This window comes from Topomyia yanbarensis, chromosome 1 (genome assembly GCF_030247195.1).
Source record: "Topomyia yanbarensis strain Yona2022 chromosome 1, ASM3024719v1, whole genome shotgun sequence".
Classification (NCBI taxonomy): domain Eukaryota; kingdom Metazoa; phylum Arthropoda; class Insecta; order Diptera; family Culicidae; genus Topomyia; species Topomyia yanbarensis.
This window is the reverse complement of record NC_080670.1, coordinates 52012709-52038395: the sequence shown is the minus strand read 5'-3', so window position 1 is coordinate 52038395 and position 25687 is coordinate 52012709. Positions and strand designations below refer to the sequence as shown.

General features: G+C 38.6%; 1 protein-coding gene and 2 long non-coding RNA genes across 4 annotated transcripts in view; 1 reads left to right on the top strand and 2 right to left on the bottom strand.

Moving 5' to 3' along the window:
* The window catches only part of LOC131677603 (uncharacterized), a 592646-nt gene that overhangs the window by 71849 nt on the left and 495110 nt on the right, over positions 1-25687 (bottom strand). For both annotated transcript variants that reach the window (XM_058957497.1, XM_058957496.1), the window contains exon 6: positions 2095-2169. In XM_058957497.1, the coding sequence (XP_058813480.1) occupies positions 2095-2169 (75 nt within the window). The remainder of the gene's footprint in view (positions 1-2094; positions 2170-25687) is intronic.
* Positions 15904-16687, top strand: LOC131677606 (uncharacterized). Its single transcript, XR_009303401.1, has 3 exons — positions 15904-15997; positions 16053-16199; positions 16258-16687. It is a non-coding gene; the product is annotated as an uncharacterized LOC131677606 (long non-coding RNA).
* LOC131677605 (uncharacterized) lies at positions 23828-24752 on the bottom strand. Its single transcript, XR_009303400.1, has 3 exons — positions 24633-24752; positions 24210-24449; positions 23828-24134 (listed from the first exon to the last, which is right to left on the bottom strand). It is a non-coding gene; the product is annotated as an uncharacterized LOC131677605 (long non-coding RNA).

Below are 25687 nucleotides of genomic sequence, written 5' to 3'. Positions count from 1 at the left end.
AACTCAAAAACTGTCAACAAAGTGTAGTTAAATAATCATAGCAACCATTGCATTTGTTTCACTGAACACCGTGGCACAACGTGGCACATCGCGGCACGTTGCGGCACCAGCTACCACGCTGTTTGTTTGTGAACACAATTCGATTTGTGCTAAGCGACTCACCCCTTGAGTTAACCTCACTTTTCTTGACAGTTCGATTGTACTGTTTACATGGAATGGAAAAATGTGTGGATGACTAGATTCGCTCGAAGCAAATCGTAAAGAATTGTTCTAAACAGTACAAGCGAACTGTCAAAAATGAACACTTAGTTCATTTGTGACGTCACCGTAAAGTATTCAATTGTTGACTCCAATCAAAAATCGTCGAAATGTCAATTGACAATAGGTTCATCCGGTGCAGAGATGCCAGGTACTTTTGTGTCATATCGGCTGGATGTTTTTGGCTCGAATCAAAACTTGTCGAAAGTAAACAAAGTTCATTCCGTAGCTGGCGAAATCGTTAGAATTCAACGGGGCGCTGGAGCGCAACCAGAAAATTTGTATATCCCAGATCAAATTTTAGGAAACTTCCCAGTTAAGCTCAGCTAGAATGCTGACTGGTTCCAACTAGCGTTCCGGCTCCGGTTGTGTCACTGGAGCCGGAATACGATTTAGAACCAGCGAGAATTCTGGTTCATTTCCGGTTGAACTTTACTGGGTTCCGGTAACCAACCGATATCCTTCAGGAACCTCTGTTTAAGAAGTACCAATAGTCGCATAACCGAGGCCTAGGAACTGAAGCGGCGCAAAGCCGCTAAGGATTGCCCGGCCACTGGTCACTGACCCGCCGTCGAAAGCAAGCAAACCTGTGATCCATTAGTTGGCCAAGCTCCATTTTCTTCAGAGTAAGTCCGGATTCGCTATCGTCGACTCCGAGCCGGAATTGGCGGTTTTATAGGAAATGCTGTATGTAGAGGCCTAGGTTTCCTCGGAGTCCCTAGCGGTCAAGCTACCGAAGTATGGCCTCTCGCCATACGGTGTTGTATGTCTTATCAATATCAAAGGCGGCAATGTCAATTATTGGCTATTCGCTCGAAGGTTTTACCGATGGGCTGGAAGTCTTTGGCCAGCAACTCACCCCAAAATAGTACTCCGTCTTCGAAACCTGTTCCAGTATCCCAATTTATACATATTACTTCTCAGAATTCGTTATCTATATCATGCAGTCTACAAAAATCTGCGAAGAATTCAAATATCTGGAAAATATCTGCAGTCTGAAAAAAGCTGCAGTGTAATTTAAAAATTTGCAGACATATCTGCAAACCTGGTTTTCCTGATCCCGAGTGTTCATTTGTGTTTCCATTTTGATAGCGTTGCCAATTTTACTTTTATCTTACAACCCAATGTGGCTACGCCACTTCGCTTTGCCGCGTCCTTCTAAACTAGGGATGACCCCTATGTTTGAGTAAGCTAAGCAAATGAGAGAAACACAGGTTATTCGGTTACTTCATTACGTAGATGTTATTCTCGTCTATCGACTGGATTATGACGAACATTAAAAACATGTTATCTCTCTAGAAGACGAAAGGAATATTTCGCTGTGACTTTCCCTCTTTTATAAAAATTTGTCACGTTTTAGAACATAATATCTTCGATCTATTTCTCTTTCTTGCTACAAATTCATTAAAAATTGGTTTTAATTCCATTTTCTATGTTTCTTCTGAGTTGAGTTTTCTTACAATAGTATTTCAACTGCAAAAAAGGGAAATAACGAAATTGTGATCAGATTACGATTGATATCCTATTTTTATATCGCGTTGTTTTGATGACATCTCCGTTAAAATACCAATTCTATTTCCATCACATTACTTTTCGTGTGATAAAGTTGGCACCACCCTTTGACACATCAGTAATAGTGCCCGCCGCTAGATGACATCATCTTAATCATAAAGTGGAGGTTAGTGGCGTAAAATAAAACGTGAACACCGCGGTGGTCTGATTGTTTTGTCCGTAACCGTATAATCCGAAACCTTCCTCCGTCCACCATTTAAAAAATAAGAAATAATGACCTTCATGCCCAACCCTGTGAGCCATAAAACCCACTGTCAAACTCACCTGAATGTTGAGATCTCTCGAAGCCCAATGCAGACCGTCATGCGTTGGATGCAGCACCGTAGGCTCAGTTCCGACCTGTAACGAGAAACCGGAAAACAGGAAAATTGATTACTTTTGCGATAAAATGAAGGGACATGACCTTCCACCCATCACAACCACATCGTAAGAGCGCCTATGATTGATTGTGATTGGGCGAATGATGGCCGTGTCGATGCAGTTTTACTGGTTCCGAAAACGGTGGCGCCGTTGTTGTTGTTGTTGTTGTCGTTTTTGGTATCAATAGTTTACGACTTTTGCCGATTATGATGACGGCGTGTATCGGGCGTACGGTAGTAAAAAAATTAATCAATTTGACGGTTTCTGAGTGACAGTCATTGTTACAATCCCGCGGCAGTAAGTATGTGCCATTACCGAAATGTGGCTCGAGTCGTCGTAAATTAGCTTTTATCTTCCCCGTGGTGTCATAGCGTTTTCTTTTTTTACCACTCTGTCTTCGATTTTTATTGACAGCAGAGAAGATCTCAAAGATAAGGGAAACAAATATTTGTCGATGAGATGTTTTATTTGACGTGATAAAAAATAGGTAGTGGTTGAGCTGGAGCAAGACTGGATTCGCTCATTGAATCTTGGCCGGTTCTTCTTGATATCCAGCGCTTCCCTTGTCATAAGGGAGGTATGTTTTGGCTCGTGTGTAATACTGAGATTGATAATGAAAGGCAAAATCATCCTACTGGATAGATGGCGTAAACGACTGTTGTCAAAGTATTACGAACAAAACTCTGCGTGTGGTAATGGCCGAATGGGAGGATGCACGACTCTTACCGGGCTCGTGGAGTATTCAAGACGGCGAAGGCCGCCATTATGATATGTACTAGTCTGAATCGAAAACAATGCGTGAAGACTTGAGCATACCAGTACTATTTTCAACTTGTGTAAGAAATTAAACTGTTGCTTTGAAATGAGAGCAGCAAGTAGCCACTTGCCACTGGTCGGCGCTTTGATCGGCCAGCAATTACTATACAGAACTTGTATGCAAACTTGGATACAATGGTGATTCACCCATGCGAACCTGTAAGCGATGGTGATTTCCAACGTATTTTCATTTAAATGTTTACACAGGTTTTTCGGGAAAGTTTGTTCTAGCTTATATGTCTGTTCTCTGTGATAGTATGCATCAGAGCTGGTCAATATTAAAATCAGTGAAAGCATACTTCTATAGGTTCAATTTTTTTGTTTGAGGAAACTTTGCCGCTGCGATCACTATTCAGGTTATCTTTTGTGGCTGCTCCTGTTTGTTCTACATGTTACTAATTACCCGAATCGAATGTAGTTGGAAGCGAGTTGTTTGAACATTATTAATGAAGCTGAGGATCCGTTTGGGGCAGGTATGTCATACCTCGTGAGGCGTCTTAAGATGCCTTCCGAAGTATCGCTCCCTTCGAAGCAATAGTACTGCACAATAGCAGAGAATATGTGTTTTGGGCTCGTAGTTACAGAATCGACAAATGTCATCTTGACTTTTGCCAACTTTTTTCAGATGATACTTGGACCATGTCCCGTAAATAAACCTGTATACGTAAATCTTTTCCTTTTTAGATCCATTAGTTTTCTGGCTCTCATTGTATCTGGATGTATGAATTTCTTAGCTTGTCAAGCGCCTTCTACGTTACGCCAGTCGTATCGTTTCAAAACTCGGGCCAGTTTTAAAAATTTCTGCTTAGATATTTTCCCAGTTTTGAATGCGAATTACTATCGTTGTACTGCATGAGATCGGAAATATGTGCACGTGTTTTGTGTTAAATTTCGCAAAATGTACTACTACTATAAATAAAGCTAAAACGGATTTTCCAAATATCTTTCGAAAACGACGAGAAAAATACGCTATTTGCAAGCCTGCGTTTTATCACATACGGAAAGGTTATTTATGCAGGTCCCGCATTTTCATTTTATATAAGTCGTCGCTCATAAGCCAAACGAGTAACATGTTGACTGTATTGTCCGGACGGTGCAGTAAGCGGTAGACGCAAGAGATTTTCGGCAATGTTGGTATTTGTACACATTCGAAACAAAGTGACTCAATCAAATGCGGGTAGTTTACAAATAGAGGTACCGCGTGCACGTTTCAATCATTCGTTGCTCAAATTCCAAACGAACAACATCATAACTATATCGTCCGAACGGCACAATCGTTCTTGAACATGCAGGGAACGGGTGCTTGTTTTAACGGTTTAACTGTATGCGTTGATATCGCCTAGGCCAAAAATCCCTATCGTTTGCTATGGGGTTTCGGTAGTGGTGACATTGACACAGTTGGGCCGTGTGAGACTTGCAATCGTTTCCTTGCTGTGTGCAAGGTTTATAGTGTGCTCTTCACCCTGATGTGGGATTTGAAACTTTGTATATACACGAGATTTCTTTGGTACAGACAGAATTTTTTACAGCTTCCTCACCAAAAAGATAAATCTCTCATCATGCCAGATGTTTAAATTATTGAAGTTGTTACACCAAAATTATCATATAACTAAAACAGTAGTATATATTTTTGGAAACTTCGGTTCCAAACGTAAATAAGAATTTTTTCTAGATTTTCTCGTCGCTTCAATATTTCTCTATGGTGAATTCGGGCTGTCACTAAGCCTCCTGGTGGCCGGGCGCCTAGAGACTTTAAACATATTACATCGTGCGCGCGTCTCAAAAAATCTTGTATCGAACTCCTATACCTACTAACAAATATCCTCCTCCATCGATACTTGTGGAGTGTGCAGTAGTATATACGGCCTCTAGCAGAAGCAAGTATCGGACTAACATACCTTCCCTATCCTTCCGCGATCTATGTTCGTGCCTGACTGGCGCCGGTATTGATCAATAAACACTTTGGGATTACCAGGAGTCGCCCATTGAGAGATGTTTTGTTACTTCCAAGCATAATTATCTACTGATTCCCTGTGCAACTTCAGCTAGTCCAGATTAATAATGGAGTAGCACTCAGACGTGGTCGCACAAGCTCAGGCTCAAGTATATATTTTGGGAAATTTTGGATGTATTTTCCCAAGTTTAAGAAAAACCAATTGATGTACATTCTGCGAAGACTAAATTGTATGTAAAAATTCGATGTTATTGAGGTCGCTGTCAAGTGACAGATTTCGCCAGACATTTTTAGTTGTATACTGCCAGGTTTTTGTTTGAAAAAATGTGGTAACCCTGTGTACATCAACGAGTATGGAAATGCGATAGGTTCGGGTTGTATACACCAAGAAAAATTTGCATTGAATTTCCATAAGAACGACCTAAACATAAGGGTTATAAAAGGAATTCATAAGTTTGTCTTACGATTTCAAGGTGAAATGTTCCAAAATCATTTCTTATTTATGGGGGTGGGCGTAGCGTAGTTGGTAAATCGATTGACTTGTACGCAGCGCACCTGGGTTCGAGTCCCGACCCCGCACATAGAGTTAGAAGTTTTTCAGAAGAGATTTTTCTAACCCGAAGAGGCGAATGACCTTAAGGTTAAAACCTCTATAATCGAATTAAAAAAATCTTATTTATGAAATTTATTTTGTAGTATATAAAACTATTATAAAATTGTTGACATTTTTAACTAGAAAATATGGTAGAAATGTATTTTTTTATAAAACAGTCTTATGAAATTATAAACAATTTTCAAAAGAATGCCATTGGTTTTTTTGTTAAGGATATTTTGTGTTAAGGATATTTTGTGTGGTTAAATAAAAATTGGGGCATGCATGACATTTCCCGCGCGTTTTTTTAATATTACCAAATCAACTGTCAAAATGTGGCAGTGGTCGTCCGTTTCCCTTATCACATATTTTTATAAAGTGATTTATCAGCAGTACTATCTGTGACAATGAACCACCTCGGTTATGCAACTAGTTTTTTTCGATACAAATAATTAAGCAGGCTTCATATCGTTAATTTCTGAATTGTACATATTTGGTCTTATGTTATTTTAAATGTTCATTGGTTTGATGGCATTGTAAGGGAACACCTATCCGCCGGTAGATGCCAGTCGAGGTGACATTTACCTGAGAAAACTAATTTCTTTGTTTGTTTAGTGTTTATTTGACCAACTAGAAAACTAATCCACTGGGTATTTAATGCGCGTGGGGAATACGCATGGTTTTGTCTGAGTGAATGATCACTTCTGAATTATGTATGGGGGTTAAGAATTGACAGCTCGTTCTGTCATATTCATTGGCTTACTTTTAGTCCAATGAAACAATAACATTAATTTGCTTTGTATTTTGGGATAAACAAACCAAGTGTAGATTTCATCAGAAGATTGATGACAAAACTCTTTCAACTCTTTGAAATTCTTAAACGTATATTTTGGAGCGGAGTCAAAAGCCTGTCTTATGAAATGCATAAGTTGGACTTCCATGGAGTGCATGAATAAAGATAAATGAATTTATACGGCCTCTAGCAGAAGCAAGTATCGGACTAACATACCTTCCCTATCCTTCCGCGATCTATGTTCGGGCCTGACTGGCGCCGGTATCTATCAATAAACACTTTGGGATTACCAGGAGTCGCCCATTGAGAGATGTTTTGTTACTTCCAAGCATAATTATCTACTGATTCCCTGTGCAACTTCAGCTAGTCCAGATTAATAATGGAGTAGCACTCAGACGTGGTCGCACAAGCTCAGGCTCAAGTATATATTTTGGGAAACTTTGGATGTATTTACCCAAGTTTAAGAAAAACCAATTGATGCACATTCTGCGAAGACTAAATTGTATGTAAAAATTCGGTGTTATTGAGGTCGCTGTCAAGTGACAGATTTCGCCAGACATTTTTAGTTGTATACAGTATAATGCCAGGTTTTTATTTGAAAAAATGTGGTAACCCTGTGTACATCAACGAGTATGGAAATGGGTTGTATACATCAAGAAAAATTTGCATTGAATTTCTATTAGAACGACCTATGATTTTTAAACATAAGGATTATAAAAGGAATTCATAAGTTTGTCTTACGATTTCAAGTAGAAATGTTCCAAAATCATTTCTTATTTATGGGGGTGGGCGTAGCGTAGTTGGTAAATCGATTGACTTGTACGCAGCGCACCTGGGCTCGAGTCCCGACCCCGCACATAGGGTTAGAAGTTTTTCACACGAGATTTTTCTAACCCGAAGAGGTGAATGACCTTAAGGTTAAAACCTCTATAATCGAAATAAAAAATCTTATTTATGAAACTTATTTTGTAGTATATAAAATTATTAGAAAATTGTTGACATTTTTAACTAGAAAATATGGTAAAAATGTATTTTTTTATAAAACAGTCTTATGAAATTATAAACAATTTTCAAAAGAATGCCATTGGTTTTTAGTTAAGGATATTTTGTGTGGTTATATAAAAATTGGGGCATGCATGACATTTCCCGCGCGTTTTTTTAATATTACCAAATCAACTGTCAAAATGTGGCAGTGGTCAGCTGTTTTCCTCCGTTTCCCTTATCATATATTTTTATAAAGTGATTTATCAGCAGTATTATCTGTGACAATGAACCATTTCGGTTAAGCAACTAGTTTTTTTTCGATCTTAATTTAATACAAATAATTAAGCAGTCTTCATATCGTTAAATTCTGAATTGTACATATTTGGTCTTATGTTATTTTAAATGTTCATTGGTTTGATGGCATTGTAAGGGAACACGTATCCGCCGGTAGATGCCAATCGAGGTGACATTTACCTGAGAAAACTAATTTGTTTGTTTAGTGTTTATTTGACCAACTAGAAAACTAATCCACTGGGTATTTAATGCGCGTGGGGAATACGCATGGTTTTGTCTGAGTGAATGATCACTTCTGAATTATGTATGGGGGTTAAGAATTGACAGCTCGTTCTGTCATATTCATTGGCTTACTTTTAGTCCAATGAAACAATAACATTAATTTGCTTTGTATTTTGGGATAAACAAACCAAGTGTAGATTTCATCAGAAGATTGATGACAAAACTCTTTCAACTCTTTGAAATTCTTAAACGTATATTTTGGAGCGGAGTCAAAAGCCTGTCTTATGAAATGCATAAGTTGGACTTCCATGGAGTGCATGAATAAAGATAAATGAATTTTCATAAGCCTGTTTATGGCATTCTGAAGCGCTCAATGGAATCGTCATTAGGCTAGGTGCTTTTTCCTCAGTGTACACTCGATGATTTGTGTTGTGTTGTGTTGGTTTGGATTGAGTTCAACGCTGTACCGTGCGACGTGTGTTGCTTGTAAGTTGCGTCGGGAAAAATTTATTTATTTTTCTGCTTGTATGTATGGTCTAGGGGCAGATCACTTGTGATGCATTTTTAAAAAGTAGCTAAATTAAATGCATTTCTTTCCATCAAAATAGAAATTCATAATGTATTTTGCGTTGCGTGCAATATATTTTGCGTTGCGTGTAAGACGTCAAAACCCTACAAAAAATTAGCCCTACATTCAACAAAACGTCGAACAAAGTGAATCAGCGTAGGACGTTTGTTCGACAAACTTTTCTGCAAGGGAGTGCAAAGTTGATGCAAAAATGGCATTTTTTCTAATTTGATGCAAATTTGTTATACATTTCTAGAGTGGTCTGCCCCTAGATGTGGGTTGGGTTGATACGGGTGAAATTATTATGATAATATGTTTTTTGCCGAAGGATGATGAACCTATTGACACATACGTTTCATATTTTGAATATGCGTGATGCTTTTTCATCTCTGAAATATCTCTCAAAATGCTGTTATAGGTGTTTCTGACACACGGGCGGACTGAACTGGATTTGCGCCTGCTAAATGGTGGATGTTGGTTGTAGATTTTTGTAGAGGAGGTGATTTCGCTATGTTTAAGTAGTTTCAGTTTCTTTCACAAAGTGGCGAAGCTAATCTGTAGCTATTCTTGGTGATCAACCCAAAAGTAATGCCATCTGATCAAAGTAAAGTAGTGATTAGTTATTATTATTACAGGTTTCCAAATATTAGTATTTTATATCAATCAGTTTCCTTAAACTGTATTCAACAGCGTTGTTTTTAATATAGAAGTTTAAAAGTAGAATTGGAAGTAAGGTAAGGTGTTGTGCTTGGTTTTTAGAATTTTGTTATATTGCAAATTGTAAGATATGGAAGTAGGATAGTAGGATATAACGTGACGTAGCGTGCTTCACTGAAGACTATATGAGCGACCGAAAATAAAAGTTGCAAGGATAGAATATGCTTCGTAAAACCCGTTTCAAATGTTGCAGAATATAAAAATGGGACATAAACTTCAAGCGTAAAAATCGGACAGAGATTCTTCAGTCTAAGAATCGCTTAAAAATGTTCACCCGCAAAACTCGGTAGGAATGAGCCTCCAGTATGAAATCCGGTTAAAAATAAATAAATCGTTTTTAGGAGCATCCGTATAGCGTGATGTTCAAGATTAAAAATCGGCTAACTAAAACTACTTTGTAACAATCGGACATATTTACTTCCGGTTTTTATGATGAAAGTTTTTTATCCGACTCATGCCGAGGAAAGTCCCAGTCCGATTCATATGCTCGAAGTTTATATCCGGTTTTTATATTCTAGTATATTTGAAACGGATTTTACGAAGCATGTTTTGTCATTGCGACTTTTATTTTCGGTTGCTCATATAGTCTCTACTCGATAGTTTAGATAGATTGAGATTCATTCGCGAATTGTGTTGCACGGGGCTATATTAACGATGTCGGCTTTGTCCTAACTTTTTAATTGTTTACTAATTATCAAGCCAATTTTCTATGATTTCACAACAATCAACCATCAAAAGAATGAAGAAAGTGTACATGAACCTTACAGAGATAATTGTGTCACCAAACCAAACTTCTGATGTCAGTGAAAAAATTTAAAAAAATAAATTAGAAGGAATTTACGTTTTGTGCTCACTTGTTCAGCAGATAGGATCGCAGTCAAGCAGGTTTGCTAGAATTGTTTTCAACAGATAATCATAAATTAACCGATGGCAATATTATTGAAATGTTTAGAAAATCAACAAAGAATTATTCTGCTGTCAAAATTAGTCTCCACAACTTCATTTTCTGTGCGTTCAGAAACTTTTAAATCACTATCATAACTGCTTCATATACAAAATCCCATCAGATGACTGACTGTAACAGCGTCGCCGGGAAATGAAGGCATCCGGCTCACTTTACGGTCCATTTACGAACTATGATAAGTGGTTCCGGCGTTTTTGCACGACCCCCTCCCTCCTAGGTCGGTGCTGTAGGAGTTACAAGATTGACCGAGGAAGATAAACTTATGCATACACACATTTTTGCTGCCGAAAGTACAATTTACCAGGGCTCTCCATGTGAAAAAATAAATCTATATCCTTCAACTGAAAAAGAAACTATCCGACGACGACGACGGCCCGAGGGAGAAACCACACGCGTCGCTTGTCGAGTACTTTCGTTGTCGGAAATGGGAAACTTCTTCAACGAAGCCCTCCGCTTCACTGTGGCTCGCATATATCAAAGTGAATTTGGAAGCTTTTTCGCCCCGTGCGGTAGTGGGAAAGAGGAAACTTGTTTTGGATGCGAAACTTCCCAATTTCGAGACAATTTCCCATTAGCTTCCATCCATTCCATCAGGATTTCAGACTTTCGTCACACGCGCACGCAAGAATGCAAATTGATGCCGAAATGTTATTTTTCAATTTGATAAATTTCATGTGATGTATCATCACACATCCCGTCACACACACACGCACATAAGGACGTTTTTGTCAATGCCGGATCTAGCGAGCCCAGCGGGAAAGGAATTTCCGGCATTATTGCTTCACGGCTCGCGGCAACCATGATGACAGATGAAGGTCTGCTAAATATGCTGCAGAAAGAAGCAAATAAAAGCATCATGGATGATGGAAGATTAATGGCGAACGACGCCTCGCATTTCATTTGGAATCACAGACGCGCGCGCACGCGGGATTTGTTTGGTCCATACTTATAATAAAGGCGGTTTGATAAATTTGATAAATATCTTCACATAATGAAAGGATTCCAGTTTCTTATTCATCGTTCTAGAGGCTGCTTTTGTGTGGGGTCTATGCTGCCCATATAGATTTTTGTTAAAAATGAGTTATCTGTTGGAATACCAAAACATGGTTGTCCCATAGACTCGCGTTTACATTCGCTGTGAAAATGTCCACCCCGAACATATGCCACCGTTAAATACGCCAAAACATGGGGGAATATGGATTTTTCGTAATGAATCGATTACCCTGTAATAAGCTTTCATTTAATTTTGGTTTTGTCACACTGTATACGGTGGAAAAAGAAATATTTCTCGATAAACATATGATTACAGCTTAAAAACCAACTGTAAAAATTCTCTTTGAAAGGAAATTCCGGACAAACCGTTACTCACCAATCACAGATGCTGGTAGTAAACAAAAGAGAAAAGTTAACTGCTGTAAAGTGTGTTTGGTCAGTAACGGTTTGTTCGGAATTTTCTTTCAAATAGAATTTTGACAGTTGGCCTTTGAGCCGTAATCATATGTTTGTCGAGATTTGAATAAATATTCGTGTTCGAGTCGAGTTCACGTTCATTGATTACCGCATCCCTGCGGTATCAGAACATAAATCCTTCAGCGGACTTGACAAACTGCAACCACCTGTTTGGATAAGACCTGCTTCATTCCGCGCAAACTGCGAGGTGGGTAGGCATAAAATCAGCAGCACCTAGGCAAAAGTGTGAATTGACATTCAAATTGTGTGATTACCGTTTTCGGTTGATCTCCATCCATCGAGCAGCGCTCGTCTTTGTTACCGGGACCATCACGGTTCATGGGACCCGGAAAGAGGTAGAGTGCAATATTTAAACAGAAAGAAAGAAAGTGACTTACAACAAAGGATGGAACCGAGGCAGCCCGGCCCTTTGCTGCGTGATGGAGCACAATTTTCTGCTTTCTCACGCTGACGTTCCTTTTCTTGTGTCACGCAAGCACACCGTCCGAAGTGACAGACCGTAGTGTGATACTGATAGAAGTCATTATGAGTATTTTTCTTTACTGTTTTTGTGTGGGTTCTGTAGAGTTTTGGTTATTACTCGTGATGAGTAGGTCTAGTTGGTGGTTGAGACAAGCTTTTCTTCGTTTCTATTAGACATATGGCGCTATCTCTAAGTGTGTACGTCAAGTAATGTGAACTACATTTTCTCATGTGTTTATGTTGCATAACATTTTGTTTTGTATAAGTTGTGAGCGATATTGTGTTTTCGAGCATACTAAGTAAGTTTTCATAATCTTGAAAGTTATTTTCTAAATACTTATTTTTTGCCTTTCTCAATAGAAAGGTATTGCAATTGCTCTGAAAACCGACTTTTTAACGGAGGCCCGGAGGGCCGAGTGACATATACCATTCGATTCAGTTCGTCGAGTTCGGCAAATGTCTGTGCGTGTGTATGCATGTATGTGCGTCTGTGTGTGTATGTGACTAAAAATGTCACTCATTTTTCTCAGAGATGGCTGAACCGATTTTGACAAACTTAGTCTCAAATGAAAGATACAACGTTCCCATAGCCTGCTATTGAATTTCTGATGGATTCGACTTCCGGTTCCGGAATTACAGGGTGGTGAGCACGATCACGCAGAAAATGTCGATTTTAATAAATTCTGCAATGAATGTATAAAGGTGAAACTTTTTCCAAAATATGACCACAACTGCTTCGATTTGTAGTATTAGGTCACTAACATCCATTCAAAGTCTCTTTGGCCACATTGGCCACCATCATCGGTTCTGAAAGCCCCGGCGGAAGTATCCAAATTCAGAATAACATTCACATCGGTTTCTCGGAGATGGCTAGACCGATTCAACCAAACTTAGTCTCAAATGAAAGGTATTGCGCCCCCGTAAATGGCTATTAAATTTCATCCCGATCCGACTTCCAGTTCTGGAGTTACGGGTTGTGGCGTGCGATCACATAGCAAATTGCGATTCAAACCGATACTCCGATGAAAGCAAACAAGGTAAAAATGTCGCTAAAATGTCTCTCAAACAACTGAAATTTGTAGTTCTCGGTCACCGACGGCCAACCAAACTTTCGTTGACTACATTGACCATCACAGACGGTTCCGGAAGTACCCGGGAAAAACATCTTTCAAAATTAACGAACTCACATCAGTTTCCCGGAAATGGTTGGGCCGATTTTCACAAACTTAGTCCCAAATGATAACTATAATATCCCCACAGATGTCCATAAAATTTTGTACGGATCGGTTATTTGGTTCCGGAAATATAGACTAAACCGTCCGGTCACATATGAAATTCCCATGTAAGCCGGATCTCAAAATTTTTTTTCAAAGGGAGGAGGGACCCCATGAAATTTCAGAAATCGAATTCGTATTTTTGATGCCAAACATCTTTAAAATGCATGAAACGTTGTTACCATTTGGGCCCTTTACCCCATAGACCAGTTGCAAAAAGCGAGAGCAAAACGCGAGCAAGAGAGTTTGCCATACTGCTGTTCGACACGAACGTAGGCAGTAATAGATACGCTATAATACTGCGTATAACAGTTAGGAGGCTTAACCATACTCTCAAATATGTGTCTTGGATAATGAAAGTATATAACGTTTATTTTATATATAAATATTTCATATAATGTTTAATGTGATTAGGAGGAAAATTAAAATAAAGCACGCGTAAATTATTTTTAAACGGTCTAAATAAATACTTAAGCTTTAATATGTAACACATGAACACAAAACATCAAATTACACACACGTTAGGAAAACCGGAAACGCTCGGGATTGGAAAACACTGGGAAAGCAGGAAATAAAGCCAAACGGGAGAGGAAAATTGCGAGTGAGAGGGAAGCTACTGGGTTAGGATAGAAAGAATATGCGAATCACTTTTGCTAAAGACTTCAAGAAAGGCAGACATCAAAGTTAAAAAAAGTAAGAAGATAGACAGTTGGAAATATTTTTATACCGTAAAGTTATAGTGGAACAAATAGAGGAGTGATAGAAAGTTAATTAAATAAATCCCGAGAAGGAATCAGGTATGAAATAAAAATAAGAGCTTTCCCAGTAGCAAACCTATAAGATTTCCCTCCCTCGTCAATATTATCCGCTTGCAGGACCCATTATATTATATTAGATCCTAAAGCCATCGGAGTGGCTTATAGTCCGAAGCGTGGTGTCCCTTGAACGGCCCGTCATTGATAGTGGCACCAGCATCGCTAAAGCCCGTCAAAAGTGCCCATGAGCACACTGAACTAGCCACGAGGTTCCATCGAGACCTCCGGGTCATCAGCAGGTAGCTGAGTCCAGCCAGAGTGCCCTTGAATCGCCGGCCTGTCGCCGAAGATCAACCGCAGTGATCGCCTATCGACGCACTCGCCAGAAAGTGGCATCGCTGGTCGCATCGGACCCCGCCACCCAACAGCCCACGTGTACCATCGCCACACCAACAGCAGACCATCGCAGCAGCATCCCGTCGTCGTAGCCATCGCAACAGCAGCCGACCGTTTCCCGCTTCGTCCCAGCGTTCGCCGGCCGGCCTTGTATACACCTACACTCACACACAAAAATTGTAAGTTACAATAAATAATTAAAAAAAAGTGAAAAGACCGTGTTTGTCTTCCGATTGGATAGAGTGACATTGAGCCGACCCTGAAGCCTCCGTGCCTCAAGCGCGAGCTAGCCAAGAAAAGAGGCCTTCGGAGCCCACCCCAAACGGTCCCCGTGGCTTGACCAGGGACTAGGGGCAATATAAGCCGCGACCCTTCTGGTCCGGCCAGTAACAATTGGCGCCCAACTAACAGTCAAAACCAATCAGAAGTTCAAAACTAATGTGCTGAAGATAGGGAAAATAAGATTTTTGCGCTAGGGAACGCTCGTTTGCTCGTTTGCTTATACTGGTGGATGGAAAAGGTGTTTAAGTGGTAATACGAGATCATTAGGGGAACCGAATTAGCTTGAGATCAATTCTACCTACTAGTGCGCGTACAACCACAAAAGATAGAATCTGTATTCGTAGATTTACCAAATAGCGGAAACATTGCAGTTTCGTTAAATTGTGATAATTTTTTCTCTTTAATGGGTCTTGATTCAACGAAGTAATTCAAACAGTGCAGAGATTTTCTTTATTCATATGAAGTTTAACTCAAATATCTTAAAATACATACTCACCATTATCAGATACATTGATTGTCTTTATTTCGCCTAAAGTTCTGTTGGAAATGGACTTGCATATGTTGTATAAAAGTTTAAACGTGGCTCACTTGTCAATCGATGAAGTAGAGCACGAATTGTCGATTAGAAATATTAGCCGTGTTCTTAAATCCACCAGCAACTCATCGATATTTTGATGACTTTTTGTTGCGGGAGAGTAAAGCGACGCGCTGTGACACCAGTGTGCAACATAAACAAAGCTTGATTATGTTGCGCGAGAGAGAGATCATCACATCAGACAGCTCAACAATCCACCGTACGGTGCCGGCTGATGTTTTGCTCAACGATTGAGCATGGAGAGCTGGGAGATTATTTCCGCTCACACAAAAGACGTCAGTTCAGGGATGCCATGTGCACGGAGATTAATCTGTATTGCACGGATTTTTAAAACTGTACACATTTCCAATTCTCTGGTGTAATGCACAAACTAGAACAGATTTCTCAAGTTTTTTACCTCGTACTACAATAACAAACTAAAAACCTTTCTATATGAGGAAGGCAAAAGGGGTCGCAACTTCTTGTTTTCAGATAAACTTACGTTTTACCTAAGCACAGATTTTGACATCATTATATATGCTGCACACAGATTAAAAAAAATACTATTTGGCATCTCTGCGTCAGTTGTTTTTGTATGTGCAAAGTGGTAGTGTCGTGAAAAATTCTACATATTTACAATTAAAATATAGACAAAGTTTCTTGCTTTGATAAAACAATGCATCTTAAAATGTAAGATACGTTACTTTTTACCTTTTATCTAAACTAAAGAAACCATATTTGTTAGATTCCTGAATAAGCTTAACTCGGCTGAAAACAAGCCGGCTGAATTCGTCCGGTACTCGTTCTATAATTCGTACCTGATGATGGTTCCTCATGAACATCCGTATTCATCGTGCTGCTGTATGGATCCCAAAACTGATATTTTGTTAAGGTAGTGATGATTTTTGAGTAAAACCTCGCAAAGCTGATACGGTTTTCCCTTCGAGCAGCTGAAACCCCGGAAGATCAAGGAACCTATAAACTAGAAGGCATATAGCGACGCAAATATCCAGAGCTGCTGGGCGATCAGTTCTAAATAAAAGCCTTACGTTCAGGCCGAATTGGTGCACTATTGCAAAATGTATCAATATTTTGCGCTGCCTCTGCCGATAGATGCATAGTTCAAGTAATCAACTTAATCAACTCGAATATTATGCAGTTCACGACCATTAACCCGAAGTACGGTATGCCGATGTAGATTTCTAATACCGTTCAGCGCCGTTTAGTTTGTGATGACGACTTCGAAGTCCTTTCGAATACTTCTGGTGACGGTTTATCGGTGCGAATGCAGTTTCATTTTGACGACAGCCAAAAACAGTCTATACACAGTAGCTAAATGAAAAAGATAAAAATAATTTCGTTTTTAAAAGATTCAATAAACACGAGTCACTGAAAATGCACGGAACATTTATTGTGAATCGAAGTCCATAGCATCCTTGCGTTGGTGTTTTATAGGATGATAAGGAAAATAATTTGTATATTGATGGTTTTTACGATGGTGTGGTGGTGACATATAGGGGAGGTCGCGGCTTGCCAGCACATCTTTCAAGGGTTCTCTGATGAGTAATACTGAAAAATTCGCTGAAGCAAATTGGTCTTTCATAAACGTCACCTTCTAGGGCACCCACATTAGCTAAGGAGTCAACCTTCTTATTGCACGGAATGGAGCAATGAGAAGGGACTCACACCAAGGTAATCTGGAAAGATTTGTCAGATAAAGCACTCAGTAGCTCCCACCAGATCAGAAGGGCATAACTGATTTATAACACCTGGAGTTAGTTATTTCAAAAATATTTTGAAACAGAGCCTGTTATAAATCCGGCTGGTTAGTTGTTAAAATAACAAAAAATAAAACAAAAACCTGGTTAATGATAACAAAATTGTAACAAAATTTGATATGATTTTATCAAATTTAAAACTAAATGAGATATATTTTTTTCCAAACGTATATACGTCCTCTGTAAGAGAATTGTATTAGATATAATCATCTAATGACAGTGACCTAGTAATAAACGATCAATTCATAAATTGATGGTCTCATAATAGATCATGTTATAATATTGATAGTACAGAAAATCGTCCGCAATCCACTTTCAATTCAGTTTTCTGAATATAACTTTTGATTGAAAATACCGAAGCCAGTGGACCCTTCGAAGTTTGATCCGTCAGTGTAAACATCTTAGAACAGTCGACTTCTCGGAATTGATTATAAAAAATGTTTGGAACCACTTGCGGGCGTATGTGGTCCGGAATTCCACAAATCTCGTGTCATGGATGTGTCGAAGAAAAGAATAGATTCAGAAGTATTTATGAAATGTACATGCTTGGGATTGTAAGAAGAAGGTTTAATATTCTGCGCCATGTAGTTAAAGTACAGGGACACTAAACGGGTCTGAGAATTGAGCTCGATTGTGCTGGTTCACACTTCCTAGAAAATAGAACTAGGGACCATTCATAAATTATGTAACGCGTTTAGGGGGGGGGGAGGGGGTACGAGAAGTTGTGACATGTTGTGACATATGGGGCAGGGGGAGTAAGGTAGATCGTTACTTAACATGTTTTAACTGAACAAAAAAATTTTTTTCGAGGAATTTGTTACGTAATAGGGCAGGGAGGATAGAGAAATTTGTGAAAATTTGTTACAAGGGGAGAGGGGGGCAATTTTCGCGTTACGTAACTAGCTCAGTTTTCTCCGTGAAGAATTCGATACTCACTTTAACAGTCCAAGCAGACAAATTGTCCAAGGTATTCTGTAATGGTCCTTGTAGATCGACAGCTTTGGGTCCCATAACAGACACCACGACTTAACGTGCACGAATTGCCTAGAAATTTATTAGTTGACATAGAAATTGTATAACAGGGGCCTTAGACATGAACCCAGGAAAAGGCCCATGTAGCTAAATCCTGATGTCGGTAAGTCACCATGCGAAAAATGCATCGATACATGACATCAAGTTTAGTAAAAAGTTGTTTAAAGTCACTGAAAGACCATGCTGGTGCAGCTTCTCTGAACGAATATAGATAGAAACTGAATCAAAAGCCCCCTAATATCTAGGAACACTAATGCCACCTGCTCTTTGCCTGCATATGCCATTTGAATTTAGGTTGAGAGCAACGCAAGACAATCGTTCGTCCCTATGCCTTTGCGAAAGCCAAATTGTGTATCTGACAGTAAGCCATTTGCTTCGACCCAATTGTCGAGGCGGGATAGAATCATTTTCTCGAACAACTTCCGGATACAGGACAGCATTACGATCAGACGATACGAATTGTGGTCGGAGGCTGGTTTTCCTGGTTTTTGGATGGCGATGACCTTTCCCTTGTTTCCAATCGTGTGGGACATTGTTACCCTCAAGAAACTTCAACAAGCGTCTCTTGGCAGAGTCTGGCAGATTCTTCAATAAGTTTAAATTGATTCTGTGTGGCCCTGGACCTTTATTGTTACACGACAAGAGAGCAAGTGAGAACTCCACCATCGAAAAATTTTTTAAAGGGTTGTGTACAAGACACGACCGCAGTTACATTGAAAATGCAGCATTATTAACCCTTAAAGTCGCAAATATATTTTTTCCATTATATATTCGTCCTAATAAGGACAGTTTGCTAATAACTATGTTTTGGGATACGGGACGAGAATCCTTTGAAACAATTCGAACCATGTCGCGCTGGCAATTCGTTTCTGCTGCATACACACAGACGAACATTCCTCTTTCGGAGCTAATGTCAAATGAGCACTTTGTAACACAAGGCGATCTCTTTTATTAACTTTTTGGTGCAGACGGATCCTTTTGTGCGACAAATAAAAATATTTTCATCATTTTTTTTGGTGTGGCTTAGTCGCAGGGTTGCCACATTCACTGATTACCTTAAAGGATTAGAAAAACTATCATTTCATTCATTTTCCATTATTTATTTGTCCTAATATGGACGGTTTGCTAATAACTATGTTTTGGGATACGTTACGAGAATCCTATAGAACCTGCACGGATGATACGCACGGTATAAACCAGCAATTCGCCATCTCGCTTCTGTTCCGCCATCGTCGTTTGAAGCTGCGAAAAAAAACCTTCCAGCGCACGCAGACAAACGTTCACCTTGCGTAGCTCGTGATCTAATGAAAGATATAACAGCTATCCCACAAGCAACAATAGCGATAATCCAACTGGTTCTGCCAGCAGAGCAGCCATCATGGCAATTAAGGAATTCGGCCAAAAACATTTCTTTTATATCAAACGATGAATTGTGTAGGACGCTTTTGAATGTCGAGATGAGGTAGTGTGCTAATAAAATACACAGATAACAATTTTTTACTGGCAATTTTTTGAATCGATTGGTGTTCAAATCATGAAAATCCATCAATAATTAACAAAACGTAAGCGAAAACATTGCCTGTTTTCTTACATTTTCCCAATGTTTTTACAATAATACGAATTTTTCAATAGTATACAGTTGAAATACTAATTTATAGTTGCAATTAATTTTTAAGTTGGACTTCTCTGAATCTATTAGTATTTAAATGACGAAAATCCATCAACAATTGACAGCGATACAGTTGTTTAAAATTATGCCACATTTTTGTGACGCAGTTCGAAATCAGATTTTAGTATTACACCTAGCCCCAGCCCCATATAGTAGAGTAAACTATTTTCAATGCGGCGTGGTAGATATTCGCAAACACCGGGCCGTGCTCCAAAGAGTGCTCATCGATGTTTCTCTCGTTAGTCCGTCAACGAACCGGCACCAGTAACTACGTTTCTTGGCTTTCATCAAACTCTTTATTCGCGTTTCTAACGTCGCATATTGTCGATAGCTAGGTTACCCGCTATCGTCCCGAAAGGTCTTATACGCAGCGGCTTTCTCCGCGTACACGTCTGAGCACTCTTTGTCCCACCACGGATAAGGAGAACGTTTTTGTATGTTCGCGCTGGGTACTGGCTTAGTCAGAGCATGATTCGCGCTGTTGAGAATCAAGCCAGCAAAAAAGCTGTACTCTTCCTCCGGAGGCAGTTCTTGGGAAGATTCGATGTTGTCGGATATTGCCGCAGCATAGCTCTTCCAATCGATACTTCGTGTGAGGTCATACAAAATATTGCCTGATTTCAATGGCCTTTAACCGTTATTGATTGAGATTACGATCGTTAGATGGTCGCCGCCGTGGGGATCAGAGATTGCCTTCCACGTGCAATTTAACCGCAGCGATGTTGAGCTGAGGGACAAGTCTAAGGCGCTCAGGCGCGCTGGAGGGGCAGGATTCCGTTCCGTGTCCTTTCACCCGTGTTTAAAAATGTCAAATTGAAGTTATCGCAAAGATCGTGAATTAAGGAAGACCGATTATCATCATAGAGGTAACCCCATGCTGTACCGCGAGAGTTCAAGTGTCCTAAAACTAGTCGCGGTGCTGCTGGCAGGGATTCTATGATGTCTTGTAGCCGTCGGTGTCCAACCGCGGTGTGGGGGAAATATATATATATATATATATATATATATATATATATATATATATATATATATATATATATATATATATATATATATATATATATATATATATATATATATATATATATATATATATATATATATATATATATATATATATATATATATATATATATATATATATATATATATATATATATATATATATATATATATATATATATATATATATATATATATATGTGTGACCAAAAAAGTCACTCATTTTTGTCAGAGATGGCTGAACCGATTTTGACAAACTTAGTCTCAAATGAAAGGTACAACGTTCCCATAGGCTGCTATTGAATTTCTAATGGATCCGACTTCCGGTTCTGGAATTACACCCAGGTAACCAATAAGCATGCAAAATGCGTCTTAACGGCTACCTGATAGGCATTTAAGTTGTTTTAAATGCTATTTAAAAGTTGCTTTTGGCAAAATATACGGCCACTCTACTGCTGTGCCAAGAAAATGCTGTTTTACTGCTGTTGTGCATTCAGCATGCTGAATACTGGCAAGAAGCTTTTTAACAGTTTTTTGAATGCTGATTAACAATAGATATGCATAAAGGATGCAAATATACTGCAAGAAGCATCCGAAATGCAAATGATATGCTATTTTACTGCACACACTAATGCTTGTTGGTTACCTGGGCAGGGTGATGAGTACGAACACGCAGAAAATGTCGATTTTAATAAATTGTGGAAAATACGGTGAGAATGATGTGGATGATTCGTGCAGTAAGAATGCTGAGAAGTGTCCTTACTGTGCAGAGAATCTGCATGATATCTCGGCATGTCCCGCGTACAAACTACGCGAGGATAAACTAAAACGCTCCTGGTCTCGGAGGATTAAGAGACCATCCATAAATGACGTAGCATTTTTTGAGCGATTTTTAACACCCCCCTCCCCCATCGTAGCATTTCGTCACAAGCTTCTAAATACCCCCCCTGGTAATTACGTAGCTTGACGGTAACTCTACCCCCCTCCTTGTTACCGCAAAATTTAAAAAAAAACTAAAAAACGATGATAGTTATTCCCCTTTAAAAAGCTACGTAGCATGACAAGACCCCCTACCCCCCTGTCGTCGCACATCATCACAAAATACAAAACACCCCCCTCCCCCATTTAATGCTACGTCATTTATGGATGATCCCTAAGCTCAGAGAAGGCGTTCCCAGCACTTCCAGGAATATCAAAAATCCCAAGCATTCCTTTGTTTCAATTCGAGAATAATCACAGCACTGGAATTATCAAACTCTCGGACAAAGTGGACTGGATAATAAAAATTTTTCTTATTGCTGATCCTATTAAAAGTCTTATGTTAGCTTTTCACCCTACAGTAAGAACATTTTTGAAGCAGTTGACTGCTAAATGGCCCCTCCTTTCAGCGTATTCTTCGATGGCTAACTCATCGAACGAGGTCACGGATTTGATCACTGTTCTACAGTGGAATTGCGATTCCTTCAAATTTTAATAAATAGTTTGAGTTGCGATGCATTTGCATTATGTAACACTTGGTTAACTTCCGATATAGATCTTAATTTCCACGACTTTAATATTATACGCCTGGATTGAGACACTCCCTATGGATGAATGCTTTTGGGGATCAAAAAGCGCTATTCCTCCTACCGAATTAACCTTCTCTTGATAACAGGTATTGAAGTTGTCAAGTAACAAGCAAAGACAAATATATATATATATATATATATATATATATATATATATATATATATATATATATATATATATATATATATATATATATATATATATATATATATATATATATATATATATATATATATATATATATATATATATATATATATATATATATATATATATATATATATATATATATATATATATATATATATATATATATATATATATATATATACACAGACGCACATACACACACATACATACATACACACGTACAGACATTTGCCGAACTCGACGAACTGAATCGATTGGTATATGACACTCGGCTCTCCGGGCCTCCGTAAAAAAGTCGGTTTTCAGAGTAATTGCAATACCTTTCTATTGAGAAAGGCAAAAAACTATCTCAAAAACTTGACGTAGGGGTTAGGTATTTTTTACATGGAATATGTATGCAAAATCTGAAAGAAATCGGTTAAGTAGTTTTTGAATGGCAGGTAACACCGTAAATCATGTTTTTTTCAGAGACGTTCTACAAAATGCTTCGAGTTGTTCGTCGATATTTTTGCATACAAAAATTACAGCTTGTTTTTGAAATGATATACTATATGCTACAAAATTTTTCATAAATTTGCTTCACGTAAAATTATAAAAAAAATCGCAAGTGTTTTTTTTTTCACGCTGAAACCTTTAACCCCCCCCCCCCCTCTTAAAACGAGAAGCTTATGTAGCTCGCTCTTATACGAATATTTGGTTGCTTGGGTTATGCAATCACTCTGAACATGCATGTAATGGCCAACATATTCGGAAAATTTATGTGTATATGTCAAACAAAATCGCTATTGTGATCCAATAAATAATACAAACTAGACATTCAAACAGGTTAGCTGCTCAAATGCCTGAGAATAGAAACCACTATCGAACCCTTATTCAGTTGTCGTGAAAAAACTGTCAATTCTTGAGCGTTTTTTCAAAACGTCATATCTGCAATGAGTTACTCTCTTTGTTTACTTTCTCTTTCGATTTTTACGGCGTCACTATAACACTTTTCACTTATTTTACAGTACAGATCGAAAGACGGTGGTTTTAACTAGCATATTATGCAAAGAGCTGATGATGATAAATGTTAAAGTGCCCGAATTACTAACAGAAGAGAAAGTAAACAAAGAGAATAACTCATTGCAGATATGACGTTTTGAAAAAACGCTCAAGAATTATGATGGGATGATATGATAAAACAATAACGGCCAATTTCTTCACTGGATGAAAACCGGTTTTTTGCTGAAAACCAGTTTTCAGATTGCTGGTGATCAATTACTTTATAACCGGTTTTCAACGAAAACCGGTTATCATCTAGGTAAGTCAGGTTTTTTAAAACATTCTATTTATTTAGATGATCGCCTAAGTAAGTGTTCGTAATGAATTGACCCTGTAATACGTGGCCAACGGCTTAGCGGTTTGCCTCGCCTCCAGACAGCATGCATTTCATAGATCAATCTCCTGATCGTCCGCATAGATGAGGTTACGATGTGTGGCAGAAAATAGTGACGTGAATAATGTTACAGATTAATGTTTTTTCAGCGTGTCGATAGTGTTCTTCTAGCATATTTCCGACCAAATAAATGACGAGTTCATCGCTAGTTTACGATCCATCTTGATTGTCTTACAAGTTAGAATACATCATCTGAAATTTGAGAAATTTAGTTATACCAATGCTGCATATTCCTGAATTTTAATTTATTCCAGGATATGTATATACCTGAGGGTAACGAAGAATTTTCAAATGAATATCACGACAGGACGGAGTTGAATTCGTTACTCTTGACAAGAGCTTACGGACCGATAAATCGAAGCGGTGTCAAAGCCAGCTGTAGCAATTTTTCTATAAGTCGTTCGTAACGACAACCTTCATGTCGGTATCCTGACCGTTAATCGTCCAGGAAACAAGTTTAGGTAGTAAAACGACCGCGAACATTCTTTGCGGATGATCTGAATTGTTCTATGATAAAAGGAGAATCTTATGTGGTTTTCGTTTGAAGCGAAACTGAGTCAGTTCCTAACCCCAACTGCTGTCAAAATGTATGAACTGACAGCAGTTGGGGTTAGAACCTGACTCAGTTTCAGGTTCAAGCGAAATCGCCATTAGACATCGATTGGGAAAATTTATATCGATAATACTCACCAGTTTTCGTCTCGATGCCATTTTCGCTTTAGTCATTTTTTTATTGATTTACTCGATTTGTTTTTCTTCAGCCACTAGTCAAATAAAAAAAAAAAAGGTTCCGTTGATATTGACAGATAGATATATGGAACAGGGCTGCCACTTTGAAATCCGCAATCCATTTAAAAAATCTTACTATTCGTGATGATTCGAGTAGAATAATATCTGTGAATTTCTGTGTTAAGTTTCTTAGATACAAATATGGGAATTTTTATAAAAGCTTACGAAAATATTAAAAATCTGTCATATGTGGAATTGAATCTCTATCAAGTATGATTAAATTAATCTGTGATGATGAGCAAAAATCTGCGCTTGTGGCAACCCTGGCGCTACAAAATTTAAATACTCTTTACCTCTTTCTTTACCATTCAAAGGTGAGATGATATGGGTGTCGCAGCTCTCCAACATGAAATGTTGCATCCGATGTTTTGTATCACAACAGAGCGCTAGTTTTCTCTTTCGCTCAAAAAAAATTTCCCGGCGGCCATGTTTAACTCAACAATTTGGTCATCGATGACCAATTGTTGAGCAATGTTGAATTCCAAAACACGCCTATTGTTTTTGCGTTAGATGAACATGAGAGCATAAAGAGAAGGAAATTGAAAGATCGTATGAGGGAAGAAAAAGAGATGAACACTTTCACGGTAGCTTACTCTCCTAGCTGGAGAGAAGTTGCGCATGAAATTTCACTCGTGCATTCGAAAACGTTGATTATTAAGGGCTTATTAGAAAACCCGAGAACTGATTTACGCCAAAGAGAAAAGCTTAAGACTCGGCTGATTCACTACAGAGTGCGAAATTTTCTGCTCGCCCGTGCTCCGGAAGCTCGAAGGCACCAGATAGAAATTATAAACATTAGCAGGCAAATTTCAGAAACATTTGAGAAGCATTTTCAGGATATTATCGATCCTTTCGATGATCGAAAGGAACCAGACCAGCTAGAAAACGATATAAGTCAAGCCATACAGGAAGTAAGAAGTGAAATTGAAGTTTTGAATGAAACCGTCTGGGGAAAA